At 41.5% G+C, this 24,710-nt stretch overlaps 2 protein-coding genes across 2 annotated transcripts; both read left to right on the forward strand.

Annotated features, from left to right (window-relative positions):
• The first annotated feature begins 15,642 nt into the window (after positions 1-15,642).
• Positions 15,643-16,706, forward strand: LOC112572064 (probable cytochrome P450 CYP44). The gene is made up of 3 exons (XM_025251585.1): positions 15,643-15,809; positions 16,048-16,238; positions 16,621-16,706. The coding sequence occupies exons 1-3, from the start codon at positions 15,643-15,645 to the stop codon at positions 16,704-16,706; spliced, it is 444 nt and encodes a 147-aa protein (XP_025107370.1).
• On the forward strand, positions 16,097-24,477 carry LOC112572568 (probable cytochrome P450 CYP44). The gene is made up of 7 exons (XM_025252308.1): positions 16,097-16,238; positions 16,621-16,813; positions 21,055-21,217; positions 21,822-21,988; positions 22,518-22,596; positions 22,846-23,062; positions 23,286-24,477. The coding sequence occupies exons 2-7, from the start codon at positions 16,749-16,751 to the stop codon at positions 23,435-23,437; spliced, it is 843 nt and encodes a 280-aa protein (XP_025108093.1). The 5' UTR covers positions 16,097-16,238; positions 16,621-16,748; the 3' UTR covers positions 23,438-24,477.
• The last annotated feature ends 233 nt before the right edge of the window (positions 24,478-24,710 follow it).

Raw genomic sequence — 24,710 nt, forward strand, 5'->3', positions numbered from 1 at the left:
ATCCACTTGTGGAGTTTGTCCAAAAAGTCAAACTACAATCGTCTCATGCAAAATATCATTTAACATTTTTGACAGATATGATCACCTTAGTGATAATTTTTAACATTTAGATAGAACTTTTTGAATAATCTGTTCAGAGCACTTCAAAGTAATGATATACAGAAGTAAACTAATTAACCAACAACCATATTCACGCTTAACATACATGCTCACTTCTACAACAGACACCTGCTCATACACAAAGTAAGTACAGACATGTGTTATGGACGATTATGGTCAGGACAAGGTTTTAGTGAAGTCACTGTTCTGAATAGACACGTTTTGAATTTAGACTTAAAGGTGCTAAGATATGATATGATACAACATTTTTTTAATGATTAAGGCTTCTGGCCCTATTTCATGGGTGACAGAGCGGTACTGGTGTTTTACGCCAAGCCAGCAACTAAGGCTATATATCACGGCAAGGCAGCCAGCGACTAAGGCTATGTCATGGCAAGGCAGTCAGCCCTGAAAGCAGATGCCACATGCAGCATACCCGAGACGAGAGATGAACCCAGAGTAGCCAACCTACACTGTATTAGTGAAAGGCATTATTTCAAGGGGGGTACCAATTGTAATACACAATGTATCATCAATGGTTCTCAAAGTGTGGTCCGCGGGCATAAGTCAGGTGGTCCGCGGCTGACAGTCGTCCTAAGTCAGCAAAGTGATGTTTAAAGTGATGCATTCCTCGCATTAACATTTTAATTACAAATAACGAGGTAGTTTTATGTCAACTTATTACTATACTACTGTCACAGAAGGACATTTAGTTTTGAATTAAAATAAAACAAATGCGGCAATTTAAATTTGAAATTCATAGTACAGACTGATTTTTAGGCCTTGGTGGTCCACCATAGCTTTTACTGAGGCCTTGGTGGTCCGCCATAGTTTTTACTTAAGTAAAGTGGTCCGCAGTCCGAAAAACTTTGAGAACCACTGTAATACATTAATTTAATCATGAGCGCCTTCTACTGGTGCATGTATAATACACATGGTATAAATACAGACATACATCAACCTGTTAGAATCATGTATAATGCACATGGTGTAAATACAGACATGCATCAAACCATTACAATCATGCATATGCATATATACACAGATATGTAAAAAGTAAATAGTCAATAGAATTAGTAATAACAGCACAAACATGCACAGGTACAAGTATGGGTATGCATTAAACCATTCGACGCCATACAGTTATGTAAAACACACCAGTACAACACTAAATATTAATCATAGTTCATCATGTAATCAACATTTATTAACTTGTATACCCATTCTAAACTTTACCAATCTCTTATGCCTCTGCCTTTCAGCCACACAAGATAATTGCTTAAAATAATATTATTGAATGTATCATATGGAAAATATCTTGAAATGCTTTGAATATCATGTTACTGGTCACTGGTGGTGGTGACAGCTAGTCTACCAGTCTGTTTCAGGATTTGTAATAAATTTATCATCTCCAGCGCCTTGACATTCCTTTACCATGCCAAAATCATATTTATACAAAGATATATTTATACAAAGATATCATATAACCATGTTAACATGTTCTCTTGTTTTGTTTGTGTAGTAGTGATATCATTAAATAGGCTTTCCTCTGGATTCTTCACTGTGCCATTCTTAGCAGATGGAGCAAATATCCAATATACCGGACTGATGCATTAACAAAGGAAATCTACCATGTCTGCAAGTTAGATGTTCCTGTTACTACAGCCTAGATTTTACATTATGTTTGAAGTTGCTAAAAACATTTTCTTTTCTTTTAAACCACTTCTTAGTAACACATTTCATAGTTTCTTAAAATCATATCAAACGCCTGACAAAAGTCTATGAAAGCAACTCTCAGTTTTTTATGATTAAGTAGCTCCTTCTGAATTAAACCATTGTTTAGTAGGGACAGGACATACAGTTGAAGGTTTTAGAAGCAGTTAAGTTTTCTTTTAGACATCTCACTAACTAAAGCATTTTATGGTTGTCTTTCTCCTTTTAAAACAGTTTTTTTGTAGTTTCCTTGTTTTACAGATATTTCTTTCTATCTTCATCAGATGTGATGTGCAAAATTTCTTAAGAGTTAACTCACTCATAATGTATGAACTGCCCCTTTTGTTCTGACAACTGAAACTGACCAGCAGTTTCCTACTTCTCTCATGTATACATACTGAAATCTGCTTGTGTCCGAAAAGTCAAAACAGCTATAAAACAGGCTTACAGCTCCTCTGCAAACTTGTAGGCATGATGGTTTTGGTGGTCTTCAAAAAAATTTACATACATGATCTATTAATGAAGAGTGTAACTGGAAAACTTAAACAACTTCCTCATTTTCTCTTCTGCTTTATAAAAATTCCTCTAATATGTTTCAACCATTAACTACTTTATATATGGATTTTAATAAATGTTCTCAAAACTCATACACCTGATTACTTTAAAAGGAAAAGGTAAATACAAATACAACATAGTGGATAATTAACATTATATTTTACGTTACTTTGCTGCACAGTTAGATGTGAATATAATAGTAGTTACAAGAAGCTAAATTTTTAAGTACAAAAAACAATGGTTAAAGTAACAGTATCAACTATCTTAGAAAAGCTAATGTTTTACTTTTTTGAATGAGTTTCCTCCAGGGATGGTATTTTTGTGAAACACAATGTTTTAAGCTGTGAGGTGCTTTTTCGTCTTTTGGTAGGTAACAAAGCCCCTGAAAGGTGAGGAGAAATTCCTACTTTTACCTTTCTCATGGGTGAAAGCTTGTATCTCGCCTTCAGATGGCTTTTTCGGACGGCCTGCACCACGCTAAAGCTAATATACCAAACAAGTCTTTTAAGGGCATTAACAAAATAATGGTCATGGCTGCATAATAAGGATACAGCTTTGCCTTATTTATATGCAAATTGTAAAACAGAGTGAAAACATAATGAATTCATTTTTATCAAACTGCTTGTTGGGGGGAAAATACTAAAAAAGACTTTTATAAACAAAACCCTAAGCTTGTGAAGCATTCTAACATGACATAAAATATGTAAATTTGCTATGACTACACCATAATAAGGACACAATTGATAATACAAAAAACTGTATATATAGTTATTATATATTATTTAGTTATTAACTGATATTAGTTCGTGGTTCATTGGATGAACTGTTTGAGGTTACGGACTCTATCCTAATTGAAGCCTCATAAAGGGTGAGATGAAGGATTTTTGTGGGAGCCAATATTGACTTCACAGAATGTTTGGAAAGTACTCCAATCTACCTGCACAAGATACCAACGGTAATCCTGTTTGGCTGTGTTGGTTGAGCTGCTGTTTTTCCTCAGGAGAGGAGGATGGGGTAGTGATCAGATCACCATAAAGATCATGCCACATGTGCCCAGTTGAATTTCAACTGTTAGTGTGGGATCACATGTTGAACAGATCAATTATGGTAGATACACTATATATGGGATGACTAAAAGTTGGACTACCATCATCATGAAACTAAGTCCATATATTAAAAAGCCTGCTAAAAGATGGGGTTCACTATCCTAACCATACGAAGGGGACAATGTCTCATTAAAATCTCCCAAGAAGGGAACGGGGAACGGAAGCTGCAGAAGATCCTCATAGCTATACTGACAGGAGATTTGAGCCAAAAGGAAGGAGGCAAGGCACTGCATACATGTATTGTGATTGGTTTCCTGTGGTTTATTCTAGCTGCTACAGCTTGTAATAAGTGGTAAGGGCAATGGGACTGAAAAGGATTCTGAATGAATTAATAGAGCTACTCTACCAGCATGGAAATCACTGCACGGTGCCTTCCTGGAAGCTTGAAAACCCTTACAGAAGATAAGCTCAGTGTCTGTCATGTCAAAAGGTTCCTGGAGGGCAAAATTCACTTTATCATTGTGTCGGGACGCACCCAATGACACTTTAAATTCTCAAAAATTGCATGAATCTCCTCAGTAGTTCCTTTGGAGAAAGTTGGACAATTATTAGCTATGTACATGAGCTGCAGAGCATTGTGTACAGGATGTAGTGAGTGCATGACATGGGGTGAGGGAGAAGGACCTTCGTAATTCTTCCACAATCCATATCATCTGAAAGTAGTGTCAAGTAATTTGAGTTAAGGGTGAAGGGGGGGCAAAGTAGTGGTGGTGAAGGGCAAAAGTTATGTTGGGTAATCATCAACCCTGGGAGCTTAAGTTTGTTTTTTGTTTTTTTACCCAAAGGGGGTGGGGGTTGGCTAAGGTTGAGGGAGAGGTTTTTTGTGGAGTGACTGTTTTAATGTGTAATTCCAAGACTTTAGTTTTTTGATGTAACACTTTTGAATCAGATTTATTGCATTTAAGTGTGTGTTGTTGAGGGGTTTTGTGGATGTGTATCGCTGGGGTTGGCTGAAGGGAGAGGGGTTAGGCATGGGTGTGGTGTTTCGTAAGTGGATTGGGGGGTATGAGTGTGGGGGTTGTGTCTCTGATGATACTCATTGTGTCAGTTTGATGGAGATGGACATCAATGGGACATTCATGAGACCACCCCTCAAAGAAGGGTTAAGCCAAGATGTTGAGTGGGAATTTAAAATTTCCCAAGACTCAATCAAGCTTCCAGGAGCAGACCCTCCTCCCACTTTCATGTACTGGATTGCTGCTTCCTCCTTCCCAAGGAGAAACTGCTGACAAATGGATGTAAGGATAGATTTCAATTCTGTTACTTTTGTAATAGTACTATATATGTGTATGTATCGTGTTGGTGGTGCTGTCAGAAGCAGAAGGTGAAGCAAGAATGAATGTTGTTTAAGAATGGATTTTATGCGTGATTCACATATCATACATTATTGAAAAGACAAAAGAACATCTGTGAAAGATTTTAATATTAATTTTGGATTTAACCTGTTTTCAGCAGGCATATACAATAAAACAGGTCCCTCAGAAATTTTACTGTACATCTGGTTACATTTTTAAAATAGTAATATACAACAGCCAATATCATTGCAGGGCAAAACTCTCCTATAATGAAGATTACGTGATTTTCCTGAAAATGACTATCTCTCTAAAGAACTTTTGGTTTCTCAATACAATCTGATATATAACAGTTTATGATTAATCTTTTACCTATAACCTAATGAAAAATCAAGGCTGTCTAAAAGAACTTTACTATTCTCACTACAATCTGAATTATAAACATGTTCATGATATCTTTTTCCTCTAATCACTAATCAAAAACCAAAATGATTTTATACCATTTAGTGTCATAAAGATCTGCCTTAACTATTTTTATCCACCAGCAAAGTATCATTTTCACATTCATAAACTTAAAGAAAGTGATAAATTTATAAACTGTTGGAGCTGCATATAGCAACTAAAACAAGCACAGGCATGAACATAAAACATCAAAGAAAAGAACTAAGCCATTAACTTCAAAGTACTTTCTACTTTCGTGCAAAAAAAATTCACCTAGCATTCAGCATACTTGGTGTGCTAGGTGCCAGATATTCATCCAAAAATATTCCCTTTAAAGTAAAAAAGAAAAAACACAACAAAAATAGTTCCATCTTGAAAAGGTCTCAAAATAGTACGTGTTATGAAAAAAAATGTCAATTATTTCCCGCAAGTTTTCCTTTCAAAATGGAAATGGTATCTTGCGAATTCACAAATTTAGTGGGATTGACAAATATGCTCCAGGTATTAACTCGTAAACTTCTTTGAAAAAGCTGACCAGCAATCTACTGGCTAAAAAAAGTGACTTTGCAATCCAGGAACACAGCTGCTGTCAAACCACGCAATCCCAGTGCTCTTTTCCATTTCAGTAAACACACTAGAAGGCTTGTTTTGTGACAAAACCATTCTTGGCAAATGACTAAGAAAAAGATGACTTTCGGTTTTGTGGCATTAAACCAAAGCGATGGACGCATGATCAACTGCCAGATATTTTAATTGCTGCAATGTTTTTGCTGTAAGACACACAATAGTAAGCCATTTTGGCTGTAACACACAAAGTAATACACATTTTGCTGTATATAGCACAAAGGAGGAATGCCATTTAATGTTCATAATACACCCCACACAACCCCCAAAAACCCTCCAACATCCAACTTCATATCCCCAAAAACGCTATGCCACCCACATAAACAAATCCCTGCCAAAGAGCCCTAACCAACCCACACTACTGATTAAACTACTAAATTTTTCAAAGATAATTACTGAGAACAAGAGTTCGAAACACACCAGCTTTCAAAGTTCGTACCCCACTAGACTAACATAGGTGAACCTTACAAAGCTTTGTAATCTAATGTCTTGTAAGAAACCATGCCTCGGCCTGTGGTGGATGGGCCCTCATTGATTTTACCTTATCTGTCCAATCTAGTTAAGCCGTTGAGCTATTGTTGCTGGAATCACTTTAAATGGCCACCCTTCACAGTATTTAAAAAGTTGTGAAATAGTCCCCCAGAACAAGTTCATAGCTGTCATAAAGAGGAAAGCTGGAGGTTGGCTTAGAAGGGAAGTGTGGCAGGTCGCCTGACGTCACGCTCGAAGGTTTCCGAAGTTCGAAAGGCCTCCCAATCGTTCATCGTTCAGGAAAAAAATAGATCAGCACCCCGCCCCGGACAAACAGCAAAGTGCAGTTTCTTTCCCTCAACACCTTTTTTCTAAGGAGGCGACATTTGAAGCAAGTGCCAACAAACAAACCCTAGCCTTGGGCGTGCATCCCCAACACGGTGACTCTATAGTTGTATCTGTCGTCGTTGTCCTGCCACAAGGGAGGATGGCTGTTGAGAGAAACCCTGCCAGGTACAATGCATCGCCTACAAAAGCAAACTGTTGGCGGTCCCTACGAGACACTGCACCACAACACTAAATCACCCCTTAAGTCAATACATATGGTATTAATGACTGCAAAAGAGGATACATTGTCCAGCCATGAGGCTTGCAAAGTGCCTTTCAGCTCCAAAGGTCTTCCCCATAGCCAGACATGAGTCTCCATCCTGGCACAAGGCCAGTCCCCTTCACATAAACATCCTCCATCGTCCAATCTAACAAAAACATGCAGGTTGCTTCAGAGCAGGCAGGGTCCCATTATGCCAAACAACTTAAATTTGATCTTCAGCTCTTGGACTAAGTTCAATGACGGGATGGCTGAGAGATTGTGTACACCCCAACACCAGAGGGAGCAGTGGTCTGGCGGTGAACATCAAGCGTCCACTTTTTTTGCAACCCTGGCCCAGACGAAAAATGACACACACTACCCAAGGATCTCCCACCCTCCCCGCCAGCAAGAAGCAAAAGACCGTCACTCCTCAGGAACCGACAGCATCCATCCCCTCCTGGTCCCCTCGTCGTAACCAATCTCTCTGCGACACCACACTCAACGCGACTACAATCCTTAACTGCGGCAATCCAGCAATCCTACTGTTGCAATCCAATATTGCAGTTAACACGTGAAGGCACTTTCCTGTTGCTAATTTCATTAAGAGATGAAAATGTTCCTACAAAGTGACTACCTAGGGTACTACATCTCCGAGTGCTTGTAGCGTGAAAAGGGTTGGACTTTGCAACTTCGCCTTTAATCGGGTATTTTGAAGGATGCTGTCAGGCTGCGCATTAGAACCTGCAGGGCGTACAATAAAGCTGAGGCATTTTGTTTACACAGTAAACACACCAGTTCCCATCGTTCTCACCCCTCACCACCACCACAACTGTTGTTGGGGGCAGAGCATTAAGGGATAAGAATGAGTCGACAACTAAGTTACCATACTCGACACAGTTGGCGCTGGCATGGCAAGGGTTCAAACTGGGACTTGGTGCATGGGTGGGAGAGCAAGTTCAAGATCCGCTTAAGCGACGCATCGATGCCCCATTTCTGCCATATGCCGAGAACACGGAGTCTCTCTAGTGAAAATTTCTTCATTCACTCTCTCCCTTTATCTTTCTAGTCTTGCATTTATATATTTTCCGGTCCTACTTTTCTTCCTTTTAAGTAAAAATTGTAGGATTTGTTTGGGGGTGGAGGATAGAATGAGATTCGCGTTTCGGAGGAGGAATGATGTAGCAAGTTTAATTGCCAGCTTTTATTCAGAGTCCGCATTACGTACTGTGGATTATTCTAGTACATCACCTTAGTTAATGATGTCAGAGCAGTTCTCCCTTTTAACGTGCAAGCTGAAAAAACAAGTGTTCCTTCTCTGGTATGTGAGCAATTCGTCGCATCATACCTCTCTCGTCTCTTCCTCTCTTACCTCACATCACACACACATATATCGTGCACCAGAGGTGTCGCAATTTGGTCACCCCTCGTCAGATTACTATGAAACGGGTTAGCTACGGATAATTTACTCTAAAAGGATTTTAGAGCCGCTTGCTGTTAACCTGTCGTGTGACACCACCGAGATCGTTGCCAAACCAAGGTGCATAAAAAAGCTCGAGTTATTGAAAACGCTTGTCATTACTTTCCCAGTGTTTGTTTTTGTGAAAGAATAATTCTATTCAGGCGTGCTTTCAGGTTGTGAAGGGGTAAATCATGTGTCACATATACTTGAATCATGTGGTCCACATATACCTGAAAAGATGTCTTAGCTTCTCGACCTCCAACACACAAACTAAGTCTTGGAAGTCCGTATGCAAGCCATCAAAGTCTATCCGTAGCCACAACGAACTTTCTCTTCTTTTGACCTTGTGTGGCTTTTATTGCCAGATATATTTTCAACAGGCCATTGAAACTGAAATCGCAAAGTTCAGTCCGGTTTAGGTCAAATAAAAATCAGGAAAAATATCAAATCTTCAGGTATTACAACAGCAATTACTCCAAGAGGCATCTATCTACTCCCAATTCAAGCAACCTTTCACTTTTAATGAATAATTTCTGGGCCAAATGTTTGCTTTTTCTTTGCATTTTATGCCACTGATTTTTGCATGGCACATTGAAACGATCTTCAGAAGCACAACAGCCCTTTTGTACCTTTCTCTCTCTTCTTCAAATGGTCTTCGGCTGCCATTAAACCACAATAACAGCGTTACAATGACAGAGTCGACGACAGGCTCAACAACTTGTGCTAGGTTGGTTTTATATATCTATATAAATACACTGGTGATAGTCAAGGACTGTATCAACCTCAGTCGGCAGTACAACATAACTACACGTGAGCATGACTTATTGGTTGATTAAAGGTTCTGTCCTCGAGGAAGTTCATCTCCAAAATATTCGCTGCTGGTCACACGGTGTCAAGGCCTGCAGACTGTCGCCATTCACAGTCGTCCATTAAAATCTTCCTTCTGGACCTCCTTAACTTAAATCTGCAATAATATCGTAATTGAAGTGAACAGCAGAGGCGTTCGAACCGGGAGGTGCGCCAGTTCGATACCCTTTGTGGCGCCGCAGAGTTTCACCTATTTGAGCAGAAGCTGTTGTCGAGAATGGTAACTGACTCTGTGAAGGTAAGGACAGTAAGACAGTGAGGGAGATAAGATGAGCACCGCCCTCGCAAAATTCTGGCCCCAAAAAATGGTCTCTAACAAATATCCAAAAACCTCAAAGCTTATGAACTACTTTATCCTTTTATACATACAGTGAATAATTACTGAAAATGATTGACGCATCGGATTAAAGTTCCACAGCAACCTTGTCTAACTCAGATATAGTCCTAGCTCGAAGTCTCCGAGTTGAAGGGGGAGAAAATGTCTCTTCCCTCTCCTCCCTCTTCCTCCACTTGCTCCTCTCTCTCTCTCCAATCAACTCCTATAAACACCTTTGTTTATTTCACTCCTTAATTTGTCATTTTCATTCTGTCTGCAGAGACCTGGCATCAAGAGCAAAAGTAGTGACTGTTCCAAATTTTTAAAACTCTTTAAAAGAATCCAAGACTACAAACCGGATCGTGTAAAGCAGTGCTTTTATACGGGGCTTAAAAAATAATCCCCCGCTAGAAATGGCGCACACGACTTTATCACACTTTTCCAAAAAACCCCACGACGATATGGGTACGGTGACCCACAGAATTCTCCTCGGGGCATTACAAGCCCCGTGTATATCGATACTGCTTACACCTGACGAGGGTTGACCCCAGCAGACTGTAAGATGGGTGAGCTTCAATAACAGAGGGTAAGCGTTGCTGGTTGTGGTGTGAAGTGCGTGAGCTGTGTACAGGTATAGTTGGGCTATGTCGGGAGAATCAAGGTGTGCAAAATGTTGGCAAATTCTAGATGTGTCTAAGAAAACGTTTATTGGTCAGAATTGGCAAACTTTTGGACTTTATTTGATCCTGTGTCAACAACAAGGCATTTTATGACGAGATTTTCGAATGGGAATCTCTAATTTAAATACAAACCTCTCAAAAACAGATCCACAACAGCCATGGTACCAAAATTTGGAATGCTCTCTTTGCCATACCTCACAAGATGAAAACACCTACTTTTCTAATTCATTCAGCTGAAGACTAAGATGTAAGATTGCTGTCTTCTAAATATTTGAACCATCACTCTGTCTTTGCCTTTGCAGTCCCCTGATCAGCGACACATATATTACTTTGCCGCCAGATATCTTCCACACTGTTGTAAACGACGAAAACTCTGTAAAGCAGCTAAACGAAGAAAAATATATCCATGTTGTTATTGTTTATTCTCTCTTGATGAAATTGTTGCAAACTTGTATTTGAATTGTAATATTGCCTCCTTAACAATTGTGTGAGCTGTGGTCAGTTTCCCGCGATGTTAAGGGCCACATGGCCTAAGCAATAAAGTTCGTTTTTGTTTCGTTCAATTCCCTCTCCCCCCTCGCCTCCCCCTCTCTCCCTCACTCCCCTCCAATCTGAAAGGTATTATTCGTATTTTCGCTGTTACACATTACAAATGGGTCCTGAGCTGTTTTCACTCACCTTACTCATGGATGTGTATAGGTGGGTTGCTGTCTGTCTGCCAAGACCAACGCTAAGCCTCTTGAGAAATTCTCCGCTGTTAGTCTCGGTGAGCCTAAACAAAGAATGTGACTAAACCGGAAGCTTTGTAGTCTCGTGCCTCGTTTTAGTAGTTAATCTGAAATGTGAATAAACCGGAAGCTTTTGTAGTCTCGTGGCTTCGTTTAGTAAGTTAAGTGGAAAAAAAATCGTCTGCCAGCATCCAGTATTACAATTCGTACCTTACTCTTTGGTCACGTCAGGGGGGGGACCAGGAAGCAGGAACATCAACCACAAGCAGGGTGTAGTCTTGGAAGCTGGCCTGCTGGTCCCCAGAACTGCTTCCCCGACTAGCTGCCCCTCCTCCTCCTCCACTGAACCCCCAAGAATGCGGGCAAGAAAGTCGACGAAAGATAGGAGACGGTATTCAAACCCCCATGCTGCTGCGCGCGAAGCGTTCGTATGTGTACTGCCTGTGTGTGTGTGTCTATGTGCCTGTGTGCCTGTGTGTGTGTGTGTGCGTGTGTGCGTGCAGGACCTCACTCCACTCCACTGACCTTCTGTGACGCAAGTTGTCGCTAAGACCCTGGCGGCATCCCAGAGAGTTCTCTACCTCCCGACCACACTCTGCCACACACACCTGAGTGACACCCGCCGCACGGTACGCTGTCCTGTTCATTTCTGGCTGAATTCACAGGTTCTCGACTGCGTTGGGTATGTAGGTGACGAGTTCTTACCTTTGTTTTACCTCCTTATCAAAGATAGCACTCACGACAAAACTCTAGTACTTTCTGTAAGCATGATGAACTCGACGCACACAGAACCCATTGTTAGATGACTCGCATACAGGGACTTAATTGTTAAATATATATAATATTCCATTTGTTACTTAGTTTCATAAAAATATTGTATCTTTAAAACTCGAATAGTTACCTTGAAAAGGTGTGTTCTCATTTAGAAGAGATATAGTTGGTATTTGGCCAAAGAGATAATTATGGTGTTGGTCCAATAGGTTTATGGACGAGATTGTGTTGGTCCGAGGGATATAATTTGATGATGGTTGCATAATAGATGCAACAGTAGTGCGATAAGCACATTGTCAAGGAATTAACATTTTCATATCGGCCCCAAAGATGTCAGAAGAGTATATTTAATGGCACTATTTATTTTGAAAGCTTTTACCGTTGCGTAGCAATAGTTCTGTAGGCTCGTGAGCAAGACTGTACGTGATTACGCGCATGATAGGAGCGTACATATTCTACAATATATCAAACTATCCTCAGCTGAACACAACAAAAAAAGATCTTATCATACAGCTCTTTGCCGCCAATATCCCCGACCCTGTCCTAAACCCTGAATATGATGGCTTGTAGGTCAATGGCGGCACAGGGTGGGGTGCAAAATAGTGACGGATACGCGTCACGGTTGTTTGCCAGTGATAACAAACAACTGAACGATGGTGTTGAACAACTTTTGAAACAGGTACTCATGCACGTAACAGGAACAGTCGCTTCATACAAGAAAGAGTCTTACTTCATAAACAAAACAAAATGCTTTCAGGTGTTCCATGTAACCTAATGTACGCAACTTGTGAAAAAAGAAAAAAAGGAGAGTGTTTAAATATTAGTTTATGCAAAAGAAAATTTTTATTGTCTAATCGATCTGTCAAATCTATTGACTCGATTTATCAGTCCGTCTGTCGGACTGGCCGCTGTCAGAAAGCGGAAGTGTGTTTTTCCACGAGGTGTTATGAACCGTCATATAATATTGTATCTATATGATTATAGAAAGGGATTTGGGTTAGCTATACTTAGCCTCATGTACCGGCAAACTCTCTAAAAGATTACAAGGGACATTCTCTAGTTTGTTTTCTCAATGGGAAGTTCTCCCTGAATTTTGAATTACTTGCCTTAGGCCCTCTGAAATGTGTCAGCTTTGTAGGTATTTCACACTTTCTATACCTTTCGCAACTCGTCGTTTTCTCCTTTTCCCCGTTCTTTCTCTCTTACTTTTCTCGGCTCTACATGAAGTTTGACTGTTTTTTATAAAATGCAAACTTACTATTCCTCGCGGGTTTATAAAGCTATTATTCCCCTGCAAATCTCGTCAGGTCAAAGGCCACCCGAAGTTTGTCTCTAACCGTCCTATTATTTGTAACCCCATCGAGGGGACTGCACAACCATGGGTGTATGTGGGGGTCCCCAGTCTTCGTGCTCTCGAGGCAATGAGCCACTCAATGTGCTCAACATACCATGATTTGACAGCACAAAGTTCGTTTAACAGACAGATCACTTTAGAGGTAAACTCAGTATAGTTCATTCTTTCTATCTCTATCTCTCTCCGTATGTCTGTCTAGCTTTCGTTCTTTCTTTTTAAGATCTCTACGCTTTATTTTCAGGTGGCGTTTCAAAGTTTTATTTATGTTTTCGTTTCGCTTTAGTCTTTACATGTCGAGGTAGCAATAAGAAATATTTTGAAAACAAGATCCGTGCAGTCGATGAAGAAAAAGACTACATGTTTATTCTCTTCAGTCCTTTCTGGGGTCGACAGACAGTAATAATGCAGAGTTGGTGTCCAGTCACTTAATCCCCAGACACTTCATCCCCGACACTTCATCCCCGACACTTCATCCCCTAGACTTTTAATCCCCAGACACTTCATCCCCAGACACTTCATCCCCGACATTTCATCCCCAACACTCAAGAACAATTTTCATATCATATTGTTGAAAAACATTAAATTTACTAGCTTATATGAACTTTTAACTAATGTTGTTGATGTTCAAATGACGTTGAAGTTAAAAAGCATGATTTGAATTTGAATTTCAATTAAATTTTTCGCTGACTTCATAATTTTTATAGTTAAGGATTTAGTTTAGGGATTAAGTGTCTGGGGATGAAGTGTCTGGGGATTAAAAGTCTAGGGGATGAAGTGTCGGGGATGAAGTGTCGGGGATGAAGTGTCTGGGGATTAAGTGACTGGGAACCGCAGAGTTCTACCATGTAGAGTGAGACTAGTCGGTCTTATCCCATAAAGACTTTCAATAAAAGACAAACTTGCTCCAAATGTTTTACTTACGTGCTATAAAACTATAGCTGCAGGCAACAGAGAAATCCTGTAAAAATATACATTTTAAATATTTCTAAATTTTTCAAGAAAGCATCCTTATTTTTCAAAAAAGATTTGAGTAGTTTATATAGGAACAATAATAAAAAATATATACTTCACAATTTGAATCGCTTATCTACACGTTTTTTAGTATAGATTAGTTGCTAAAGCACAGAGGATGATTCAATATTCAAATGAGTGAAATTCCATGTCATAGATAGTGGTACTCGGATGAATATAATATTTTTCCTTCCATCGGGGATTTTAAAATGCCTTCGTCTCTTCAAGATTCTATCACCTCTTACCCATCACCCGTAGAGTTCATGGATATTTCTTGACCTATCGGGTGTTAAAAAAGGAGGTGAGTTGTTGATGGCGAAAGGGTGGAGAAGGTGGAAAGGTGTGTTTTACGCCGAGCCAGCAACAAAGGAGCCGAAAAAGGTGGAGTGTCACAAGTCGCAGGTTGTAACCTCTTCAGAAGTGTTGACAGAGGGAGGGAAGGGCAGTGGGGTGGCACAATAAGATCTTTTTACAGTTTAATAGCTGCACCGTCACTTTCCTAGACAAAGGTCTCCTTCGAGTCAGGTGTGGCGTCTCCAAGTGTATGAGATCGCTTTTGCTGGCGAGATTTTGCGAGGGTGTGATGGTGTCAAAACTTCACGCCTCAGAGAGCACAGAATACGGACTGCGGAGGAAATAACGCCTCCTGTCGCCGCCAGCCACTGGATCATCCTCGTGTAAATACCGAAAATATTTATTCATTCTCTCAGCCCCCCCCCCCTCCCAACAATATATATTAGGCACAGCTCATTATCATCAGCTGTGCTGAACCGAGAGTCTGGGGCCCCAAGCACTCTACTCGAAGATTTGTTGTTGTTTTTTTTATGTGGTAGCCATATTTCATCATCATCATCATCAACATCGTCGTCGTCATCATCATCATCGTCTTATTATTATTAAGGTTGGGCTGCTGACGTAGGGGTGGCAACATGCTGGGAGGTGCCGGACAACTGCAGCGTGCAGTGCGTGCGTTGTGCATATAGCGGCGACTCCGGTCCAGCTGTGACGGGGCCGCAGGAGGTGGAGGACAGAAAGGTCAAGCCGTTTGAAGCTATACCTGGGCCGAAAGGCCTGCCCTACCTGGGCACATGCTGCAGTTCAGATACACCAAAACAGGTGCTCACTCATTTTTTTCCTTCTGCATTTTTGAAATTTTGTTTGTCTTTCGTTCATTTGTTCCTTCACTGTCTTCTTTCCTCATTTTGCATTCCCCCCCCCCCCGCTTTTTTTTGATTCGTTCACTATGTGTATGTAGAATTATGCAATTTTTACAAAAAATTCTGAATCTCCCTGGTCCCATTATTTTGGCAACGTCTTAGAGAAAAATTCTAAACTTATCATGTTGACCAAAGTTCCAACGTTCGCTCCCAAACCATCAGTTTCCTATGACCTTCGCACACAGCAAAGTTTTGGTAAACTTTATCAAACGTTCAAAACATTCGCCTTGTTAAGAAAGGTGTTTGTGCGCGGTCGTGACGGGTGGTGTGGCTGTTTGTGGGTGCAGGTGAGCACAACCGTGCGCGGCTGAAGGACGTGCTGACCGAGCGGTACCGGAAGTACGGCGGTATGGTCTGCGAGCGCATCGCCGGCCGCACCACCTTGTTCGTCTTTGACCCCGAGAACGTACGCGAGGTGTACCAGGAGGAGGGCAAGTGGCCCCTCATCGACCCCCTGGTGGAGACGACCCAGATGTACAGGCGGCAGAAGAAGCATTCGCCTGGCATGGGAAACACGTAAAAAAACAGTTGTTAGGGCTTTTGTGAAAGGTTGGGATATGGCGAGGGCGACATCTTTAGTTTAACGGGCAAGTAAGGGGAACCCCTAATTCTGCCCACCATCTTGTGCAGACTGGGGAAGCATCTAGGTGCAGTTCTCTATCCAGAAGGTACATGCTTATGAGTTTTGTACATCGCGGTTGTTTTAAACCTGCTGGTGGTAATTAGTTCACCCAAACACCTGCCTGTTTAACAGAAATGGAGAGGAGTGGTACCGTATCCGGCGAGGCGCTCACTACCTGATGTTGGTACCTCGAGAAGTCGCCGCTTACTTGCCCTTGGTCGATGATGTAGCCACTGCTTTCACCAATCATCTTGATAACATCAGAGACGACCAAGGACGTGTCTCACGACTAGATGTAGAAGTGTCGAAATGGAACTTGGAAAGTGAGTTCTTGCTTTGATATGAACGGACTTGTAAAGTTTAACATCGAGCTTTGCTTGTCTAACGGGTTGGTTGATAGTTCCTTGGATGGTGGGAGAGATACGAGCCTAATAATTTAAGTTTTATTATGCATGCAATGTAGATTCTATATGTATATGTGTTGAAGGGGCACTGCCATACAAAAGGGAGTGATAAGGTGGGATGAGGTGGGAGAAAGTAGGTTTGTATGGAAGAGAGGATGTTGTAGGCTCGTGTGTGGATGGTCACAAGATATATTTATATTTGGGTTACACACCTGTAAGTCTTACCTGTCGTCTTAAGTGCTGAGAAATACAGCACATTGATAAAGTTGGGGTTTTTTTTTTTCCTTGAAATCTTGTACAGCGGCCGCCATGATAGCATTCGATGACCGGAAGCACTTCTTCAACACAGCCGCTCACCTCTGGCAGACGCTGGATAGAGGCCAATGACGTCATCATGCAGTTGTCAGGTAGGCTTCAGTTTGCGTTGCCATGGCACCAACTGGGTGGCCACGCCATTGGAAAAGGCTCATGGAGGCGGAGGAGTTTCTGACGAGGTATGGGCCAGTGATGCAAAAGTCACGAACAATGAAACAACAAGCAAAAAGGTCACACATAGTCACACATGCTCACTTCTTCAAAACGTAATCGAAGTTTTACTGTATCTTTTGCTTCAGTTTATTTTGCTCATTTTTTTATTTTTTTATTTTTTTGTGGTTCGGGGGGGGGGGGGGGGGGGGTTAATTTCTTTATGCTTCCTCTATTCTCACGTGTAATCTCCTTTGTTAAGATTGGGTTGACAGCGGATGGAGGTGGAGAGATCGTTTTCTGGAGTATTTTGAAAAGGTTGTGACATTTATACGATGCAATTTCGCCAAGCCAGAGACCACTGTCCTTACACTTACTGCCATATAGACTACAATAATATATACACATATTCTCCTCCTATTTTCTCCTGGAATTTATGGTGAGTGCAGCCCCAATGTCCACCCTCCATCTGTACCACACAATGGGTGGTTTTCACGTGACGTCATCAGTTTTTGCGAGCTGCTTCAGCGGCCATTTTTCCTCCCCTCTTAAAGCAGTGGTTACTGAAGCTTGCTGGCAACTGATCGGTTATCATGGTCGTCTGCGGTATAAAAGGATGCGGAAACAAGCCCTGCAGTAAACGAAATGTTCCTCTAGATGTATCTTTTCATAAGATACCCAAAATTATTTTGAACCAAGGCGACGAAACAAGAAAACTTACAGAAGAACGACGTCGTCTGCTTTACCGAGAGGATATTACAACAGAAGAGAAGTGGAACAAAATAGTTATCTGTTCGAAACACTTTGTTGGCGGTAAGAACCAGACGCTTTCCAAATTGCTAAAGTATTTAACATTGTTTCTGCATGTTGTACACATTGTGATAAATATTTTCTTCATTGTAGGTTGGTGACAGTTCACGTGATTTGAGTGAACATCAAAACAAGAACTTTCATTATGCATGACCACGACTAATAAACTATAGCTTATAGAGAGAGAGGATAAAAATGTTATTTCTACTCCATTATTTTTCTTTTTAGACGTGTACTTGGTTTATTTTGTTTCAGTGCTGATTATTATTATTTTTGGTAGTTAATATCACAAAGATGTAATTTATGGTGTGTTTTTATTCTTGTGTCTAGGAAAGCCAGCATAGTGTGAATTTCCGGAATAGCCCTTCGTGGCTTCCCACTCTACACTTGGGACATGAGCGATCAAGTACTTGCTCAGAAGCTGAGACTTCGAAAAACAGGTATTTGAGGCTTGTGTCTCGCAATAAGTAATGCATCCGTCCTACTCTAAATACTGCAAGCAAGAAGCGAAAATCAATCAGCAGTGAGGCAAGCCAGGAAGAAAATTAATCAAATCAAATCAAAATCAAACAGACTTTATTGTCTGCCCAGGAGACCAGGGCAGAAATTTGTCTTTGCTCACATACCCATACAGACATTTAACACACAGTTAGGAGTAAAAGTGAGGAGTAAAATAGTGTTGATTGCACCAGTCCATCAAGCAGTGTATGTTTATCCTAACTAATTATTATGTGAAAGTGATTTTGGTTGCTCAAGTGCTTGCGAAGAAAGTTTACATGGTGACATAGAAGATTCATGCTCAAATGATCAGAACACTCAAACAGATTTTGGTTGCTCAAGTGCTTGCGAAGAAAGTTACATGGTGGCATAGAAGATTCATGTTCAAATGATCAGAACACTCAAACAGATTTGAACTGGACTAAATATAGATGCAATCATGCAGGACTCTGAGACCAGACTTTCTTGATTCAGTTAAGAACAGACAACATTGTTCTATTTATGAAAGACAGGTGTATGTTGAAGATGAAGCTAAAGTTCCATTCTACACGGGACTTCCTTCATTGGCAGTAATGGACCTTATTTTTCAGAACGGTAGAGCCATACATGTCTAATCAAACACAGTCACTGTCCAAAGAGCAAAAGTTTTTGCTGTGTTTAATTAAGATCAGACTGAACTACCAATTCCAGGATATAGGGTATCAGCTGAAAGTATCCGTGTCAACTGTGCAAAGGAGTTTTCATAGAACTCTTGATGTACTTGTAGCACGGTTGTCTTTTTTTGTTGCACTGGCCTTCAAGAGAAGCTCTGAAACTGTCTATGCCTATGTGCTTTAGAGAAAACTTTAAAGATAAAGTTGCTGTTTATTGTTGACTGTTTTGAACTTGAAGCACAGAAACCCTCGGGCCAAACCAATCAGATCCAAGTTTATTCCAACTATAAAAAATATCATTCTGCCAAATATCTGATTGGGATTGCACCACAAGGTTCAATCAGCTACATTTCAGATGCATTTGGTGGCAGGGCTTCAGACAAACACATCATTGAAAATACTTCTTTGTTGTCCAACTTGTTACCAGGAGATGTAATTATGGCCGACAGAGGTTTCAACATTGAAGAAGTTCTTTTTTATCAAGCTAAATTAATAATTCCAGATTTTACCCATGGGAAAAAGCAACTTCACCCACTACAAGTTGAAATTCGAGAAAAATAGCCTCTGTACGAATTCATGTTGAGAGGAGTTATAGGCTTGTTTCGCAGAAAAGTTTTGGAATTTTGCAGTCTAAAGTGCCTATTGACCTGATGGCAACAAAGGCCTGGTGATGATAATCCAGTCATAGACAAATAGTTCGGCTTTGTTGCTGCATTGTAAATTTACATAAATCCATAGTGCCTATTGAGTAGCTATAGTGCAATTTTTTAGTTTGAAATCAGCATTTATTTTCAGAATGCATGCTTGCAATCTGTATAGTGTTTACTTACCATAGAAGTTATTCTCAGATATAAAAATGCACAATTACCTTACTGTAGTTCTTTTTCTTTCGCACTTTATTTATAATAGCATGACGATATCCAACTGATCAGATAAGTTACTTGGTAAATTGATGTGAAACTGTGAACAATATAGAATTTGTTCTTTGCTGGAGATGTCATGCTTTGTATGTTGTTCATCAAAATATTTGCTGTTGACAGAATATTGTTAATATGTTTTTGCTTATTAACAGGATACTCAAACATGTATAATTGAATCAAATGTTATTGTCATTTGATGCAAATGCCGTTTGCTTCCTCAGAAGCTAATTCAGAGCAATATTGATGCCAGAGCTTCTTTGTGGATTTTAGATTACCTAACCAATAGTTCTTCTTAGTAATCCATATCAGTGATGTTATTTAGATTGGGATTTTGATATGTTCCTTCTTACCCTGTAATGATTTTTTTTAAGTTATGTTCCCGTCAGCAGACACAAAAATTTTTCTGAAAAGAATTAATAAATATGCATTTGAATGTGCAAAAGTTTCTTGTTTGATGTTAAAGAAGAAAGAAAGAAAAGGTGTGACTGGAGATTGGGGTAGCAAGCAATGAGTGAGAGGAGGTGAAACTGGACACTTAATGAAGGGGAGGAGGATTGTGTTTCTTATTGAAGGGAGAAGCCACTGCCGGGACAGTGTGTTTTAATAGGGAGAAGAGAAAAGGATTCGGAGAGAGGTGGACGCTTGTTTAAGAGTAGAGAGCCATTTGCTAGACAGTGTGTCTCACTAGTGTGTAAGAGATCGAGTACATTTTAGTTTTGGAGGTTGTGTTAGTCGAAGTGATTGCCAAGACAGTGAGTTTTAATCGTGGATTTTTGTGATTGTGCTAGAAGAGCCATTGCCAAGACAGTGTGCTTCATAATGTGTAGAAGATTCAGTGGAGATATGTGATTGTGTTAGAAGAACCATTGCCAAGAGAGTGAGTTTGAATAGTAATAGATACAGGATTTTGTGTGATTGTGTTAGAGGAGACATTGCCAAGACAGTGAGTTTTAATAGTGTGCAAGGAGTTCGGTGGACTTGGTAAATGTGTTTGACGAAAGGAAGAGCCATTGTTATAGTGACTGTGTTTTCATAGAGTTTTTTATTTATTTATTTATTTTATTAATAAACATAGGCAGACTCGTATAGGCAAAATCGTTTTGTTTATTTGAGTGAAAGAGCACGCAATTGTCCGACTCCGCTGGTGTGCTCGAGAGACGCTAGCGGTGTCGTGACACAAGCCGATACAGAGCCGCTGAAGAAACGCGAAGCGTTAGGGAAGGAAGATGGCGGACAGTGCCTCGTTGCTAACGTGTGTATCACGTGAGTGAAAACGACCCATTTCCGGCGCTCGAGCGTCTTGTGGTCGTTAGGGAGCTGGCCGAGGGTGGTGCACTGAGTAATTTCATTGCGAGATGCTTTGATCCAGTGTCTGGGTGATTCGTGTAGCAACTGCAGCAAGATGGTGGACGAGGCCGTCGCCAAGCTGCCGACGGGGGACATCAGTGACGATCGTCATCGCTTCCTGCGCAGCCTGTTGTCCAGCAAGCAGCTGAACCGCAATGACGTCAGCACTCTCATCCTCTCGCTCATGACGGACGGGCTCAACGCGGTGAGTTGCATGGCGGGTCGTCCTCTCTAGACAACAGCAGTAGAGATGAGCTGAGAGTTATGAGTGATACACACGATAATGAGGAGAACAGTGATCACAGCCACAGACGTCTGTGAGTCAAAATGAAATAAAATGGACCAGGTGCACGAATAATTCGGCACTTTGTTATTTTACGGCCAGTTAAGCCGGCCGCTTTGCCGTCCAGCTAGCGCCTGGCGACAGGTTATATGTACCTGGCCGCAGGAATTTCTAAGAAGACTTTCCTTACGGACAAGGCGAACAAGTTCCTCTCCATTCCCCGGTAGATTACCAAAGAAGGCAAAAGTAAGGGTTACACCACCGTAATACAGGCGTTGGGGTCTCGGGGAACGCATGGTTATTACCTGTATGGTACAGCGAACTTTTCTCACTTGACCCCTTAGAAAGTGCTGGGGAAAGAGAAGACGGTGACATAGAAAAGCTGGGCACCACCTTCACAAAATAGTTGACCAGGCGTGGACGCGTTTTCTCGGACCTCAATGATTAAATCGTGATGGATAACTTATTTGCGGTTATTTTGTTTCCTCATCTTACGCAATTACTCTTGCTGTTTCTGTCATTTCAGACTGCTCCAACATTAATGTTCGTTCTCTACTGCCTGGCCACCAACCCTCACGCGCAACAGAGGCTGCACCAGGAAGTGACGTCACTAGGGTCTCTTGAAACCCCGTTCACTGTCGACGTCCTGAGCAAAATGACTTATCTTAAAGCCTGCATCAAGGAAACCCTCCGGTGAGACACTTTAGGCTCTCGTGACACATCGTCTAAAGCAGGGGTGGGCAATTAATTTTCCCAAGGGGCCGCATGAGAAATTGGGATGGTTTAGAGGGCCGGACTAATATGGCTAACTCAGTTTTACCCAATACTGTATATATATATATACAGGCGGGCGGGCCAGCGGGCCGGTCAGAGAGAGGAGGCGGGCCGGCCTTTGCCCAGGTCTGGTCTAAAGTATTTTGTCGCACGAACGACAGCGAGAATTAGACGGGATGAAAACGAGGGTTTCTGGAGTACATGTATACGTGGGGACTGTAGTATCGTCACAAAACACAACTCGGTCCTGATGTGTAAACACTTAAAACTGTAAATATTTTAGTTCACTCTCTCTCGCAGTCGACCAAAAGCAACCTCGTCTACTCACCGGCTGCCTAATCTGTGTGCGTGCATGCGTGCGTGCATGCGTGCGTGCGAGAGCATGTCTGGCGATGGTACTGAAATAAAGATTACATTTTTGGGATACTAACATCCACTGACTGTACAGGTTGTTTCCAGTCACCACGGTCATTTCGCGCCGCTGCCCCAAAGACATCATCGTAGGAGGGTATGAGGTGCCCGAAGGGGTAAGTAAGTCCGGTTTTCCTCCAAGAAATAAATACTTTTAACTTGCTTGAATACACAGGTCAATGGTCCTGTTCACTCATCTTGCTGTTTGCTGATGGTGGCTGTCACTCGCACACTACAGTGGCTTGCGGACGAGATCAAAGCACCAATAAAAATATAAATTTAAGAAAGAAATAGAATATCAACAATTAAAATGCCGTATTTTAGAGCTGCATCCATCCCTCTACTTAATTGTGAACTGTCCACAGACGCGCCTGCAGCTTTGCAGCTTCGTGGCCCATCGTGACCCGGCCTACTTTGCTGACCCTGACCTATTTCGACCGGAACGCTGGCTCCGCGACAAATCCGTGGAAGCATCAGAAGAACAGGAAGACGACGACAACAAAGAAAAGGGGGATGTTGGAGACAGAACCTCGCACCCCTACCGCTACATCCCCTTCGGGCGCGGACCTAGAATGTGTCCGGGTAAGATAAATGTCAAGTGTGGGCTCTCTTTATGCTTGTCTGCTTATAAATATATACACACGGCTGTGACATGTTTACAGATGTAGTTCAGAAATTGTATCCATGGTGCTTCCGTTGTCGAATGAGCGTGCTTGCGTGACCAGATAGGTTTTTGATGTTACAAAGTCAAGTAAGTTTTTAAATTTCAACATAGACAAAAAAGTTACAACTTGTGTAACCGCAGGTCGCCGCATTGCTGAGCAGGACTTGCAGGTGGGCACCGCAAGACTCGTACAAAAATTCCATCTTGAGTGGCAAGGCGGAGCCCTGGGGCAAAGATTCCAGACTCTGCTGCGGCCAGACGGCGAGCTTGACCTCACATTTCACCCCCGCTAGCTGCTGGACCAAGCAGCCCGTGACCCGGCGGCGGGTCAGCTCAGAAATGAGACGCACTGACAATGACAATGACAATGACTGATGTCGAGCGAGATGGACAAACAAAAGTTTGGTCATGACCTCGGCCTGGATTCTTATCCTGTCTTATTAACGATGACAATTGTTGACCTTATACCTTTACTGGGATTTCTTGACAATATCTCTACACCTCACATCGTTATTTCAACAACCAGCTCCCAGTTCCCACTCTTCACATGTAACTCGACCTTTTTTCCTGAAAGATGACTGAGAACTCCAACCCACACACAGATCATTGGACTAATGATTGTTTTGTTTTTATGCACACACTCACGTGCATTGGAAAGAAGGACGAAGTACGAAGTTTGCGTGTGTGCTGCTGTATATCGAATTTCTGTTGGGAGGCCGTTTTCATATTAGACAAACTCGCCCCTTTTCGGCAGAGCCGCACTTCACAATATCTTTTTATTAATTATTCTTCCATAACATTCTCTTTTACATAACACGGAAACAGCTGATACCACACCACACACGAAAAGACGGCAAAGAACTGGGTGTCCAGTTGCAAAACACACCATCGCCTGTCATCACACCCTCACATTACCATCAACATTTTCATTGTTGACCACCACACGTTGGCGTTGTCGCTCACTCACATTTATTTGTTATCATGTTTACGACAGGTGTCGCATGCGTCGTCATCCTCTCCGCTCAAGTTATAATCCTGCAATGTTGCTCAAGTTATGTAGCACAGAAAGGTTGCTCGAGGGTCAAAGGTTGTACACATACTGGTGAGGCCACTGATGACACAAAGTCTTTCTGTACCCCACAACCCCCTCGCCTCTTGTCCGCCAGGCTTCGTGTTCAGGATGCTTTTACCCTTTTACATTTTTATTTGTTCACACTTCCATGTTTGGGGATTTTTTAAAAATCGTTTTGCTTGAATTTTGTGATGGTCAAAAATATTTTACGTTAACTATTGCGACTACGTGAGAGCAGAATAAAATATATTTTATACAGGTTACTCGTGTTCAGCACCATTTATGTTGGGGGTTCAGTGAGAGGGACAATGATTGTGCAAGTGGAGTTTGCGATGCTTTTTTGTCGGTGGTCATTAGGACACTGCGATTAGGCTTTCCAAGTACCTACAATGTGATTAGGCTTCCCCTTACAATGCCCTTATTTATGTTTATTCCAGCCTGGCACTAGACTACCGCCAGGCTAATAAAAATTGTCTTACCCTAAGATGGCGAAG

The sequence above is a fragment of the Pomacea canaliculata genome, linkage group LG9, assembly GCF_003073045.1.
Source record: "Pomacea canaliculata isolate SZHN2017 linkage group LG9, ASM307304v1, whole genome shotgun sequence".
Classification (NCBI taxonomy): domain Eukaryota; kingdom Metazoa; phylum Mollusca; class Gastropoda; order Architaenioglossa; family Ampullariidae; genus Pomacea; species Pomacea canaliculata.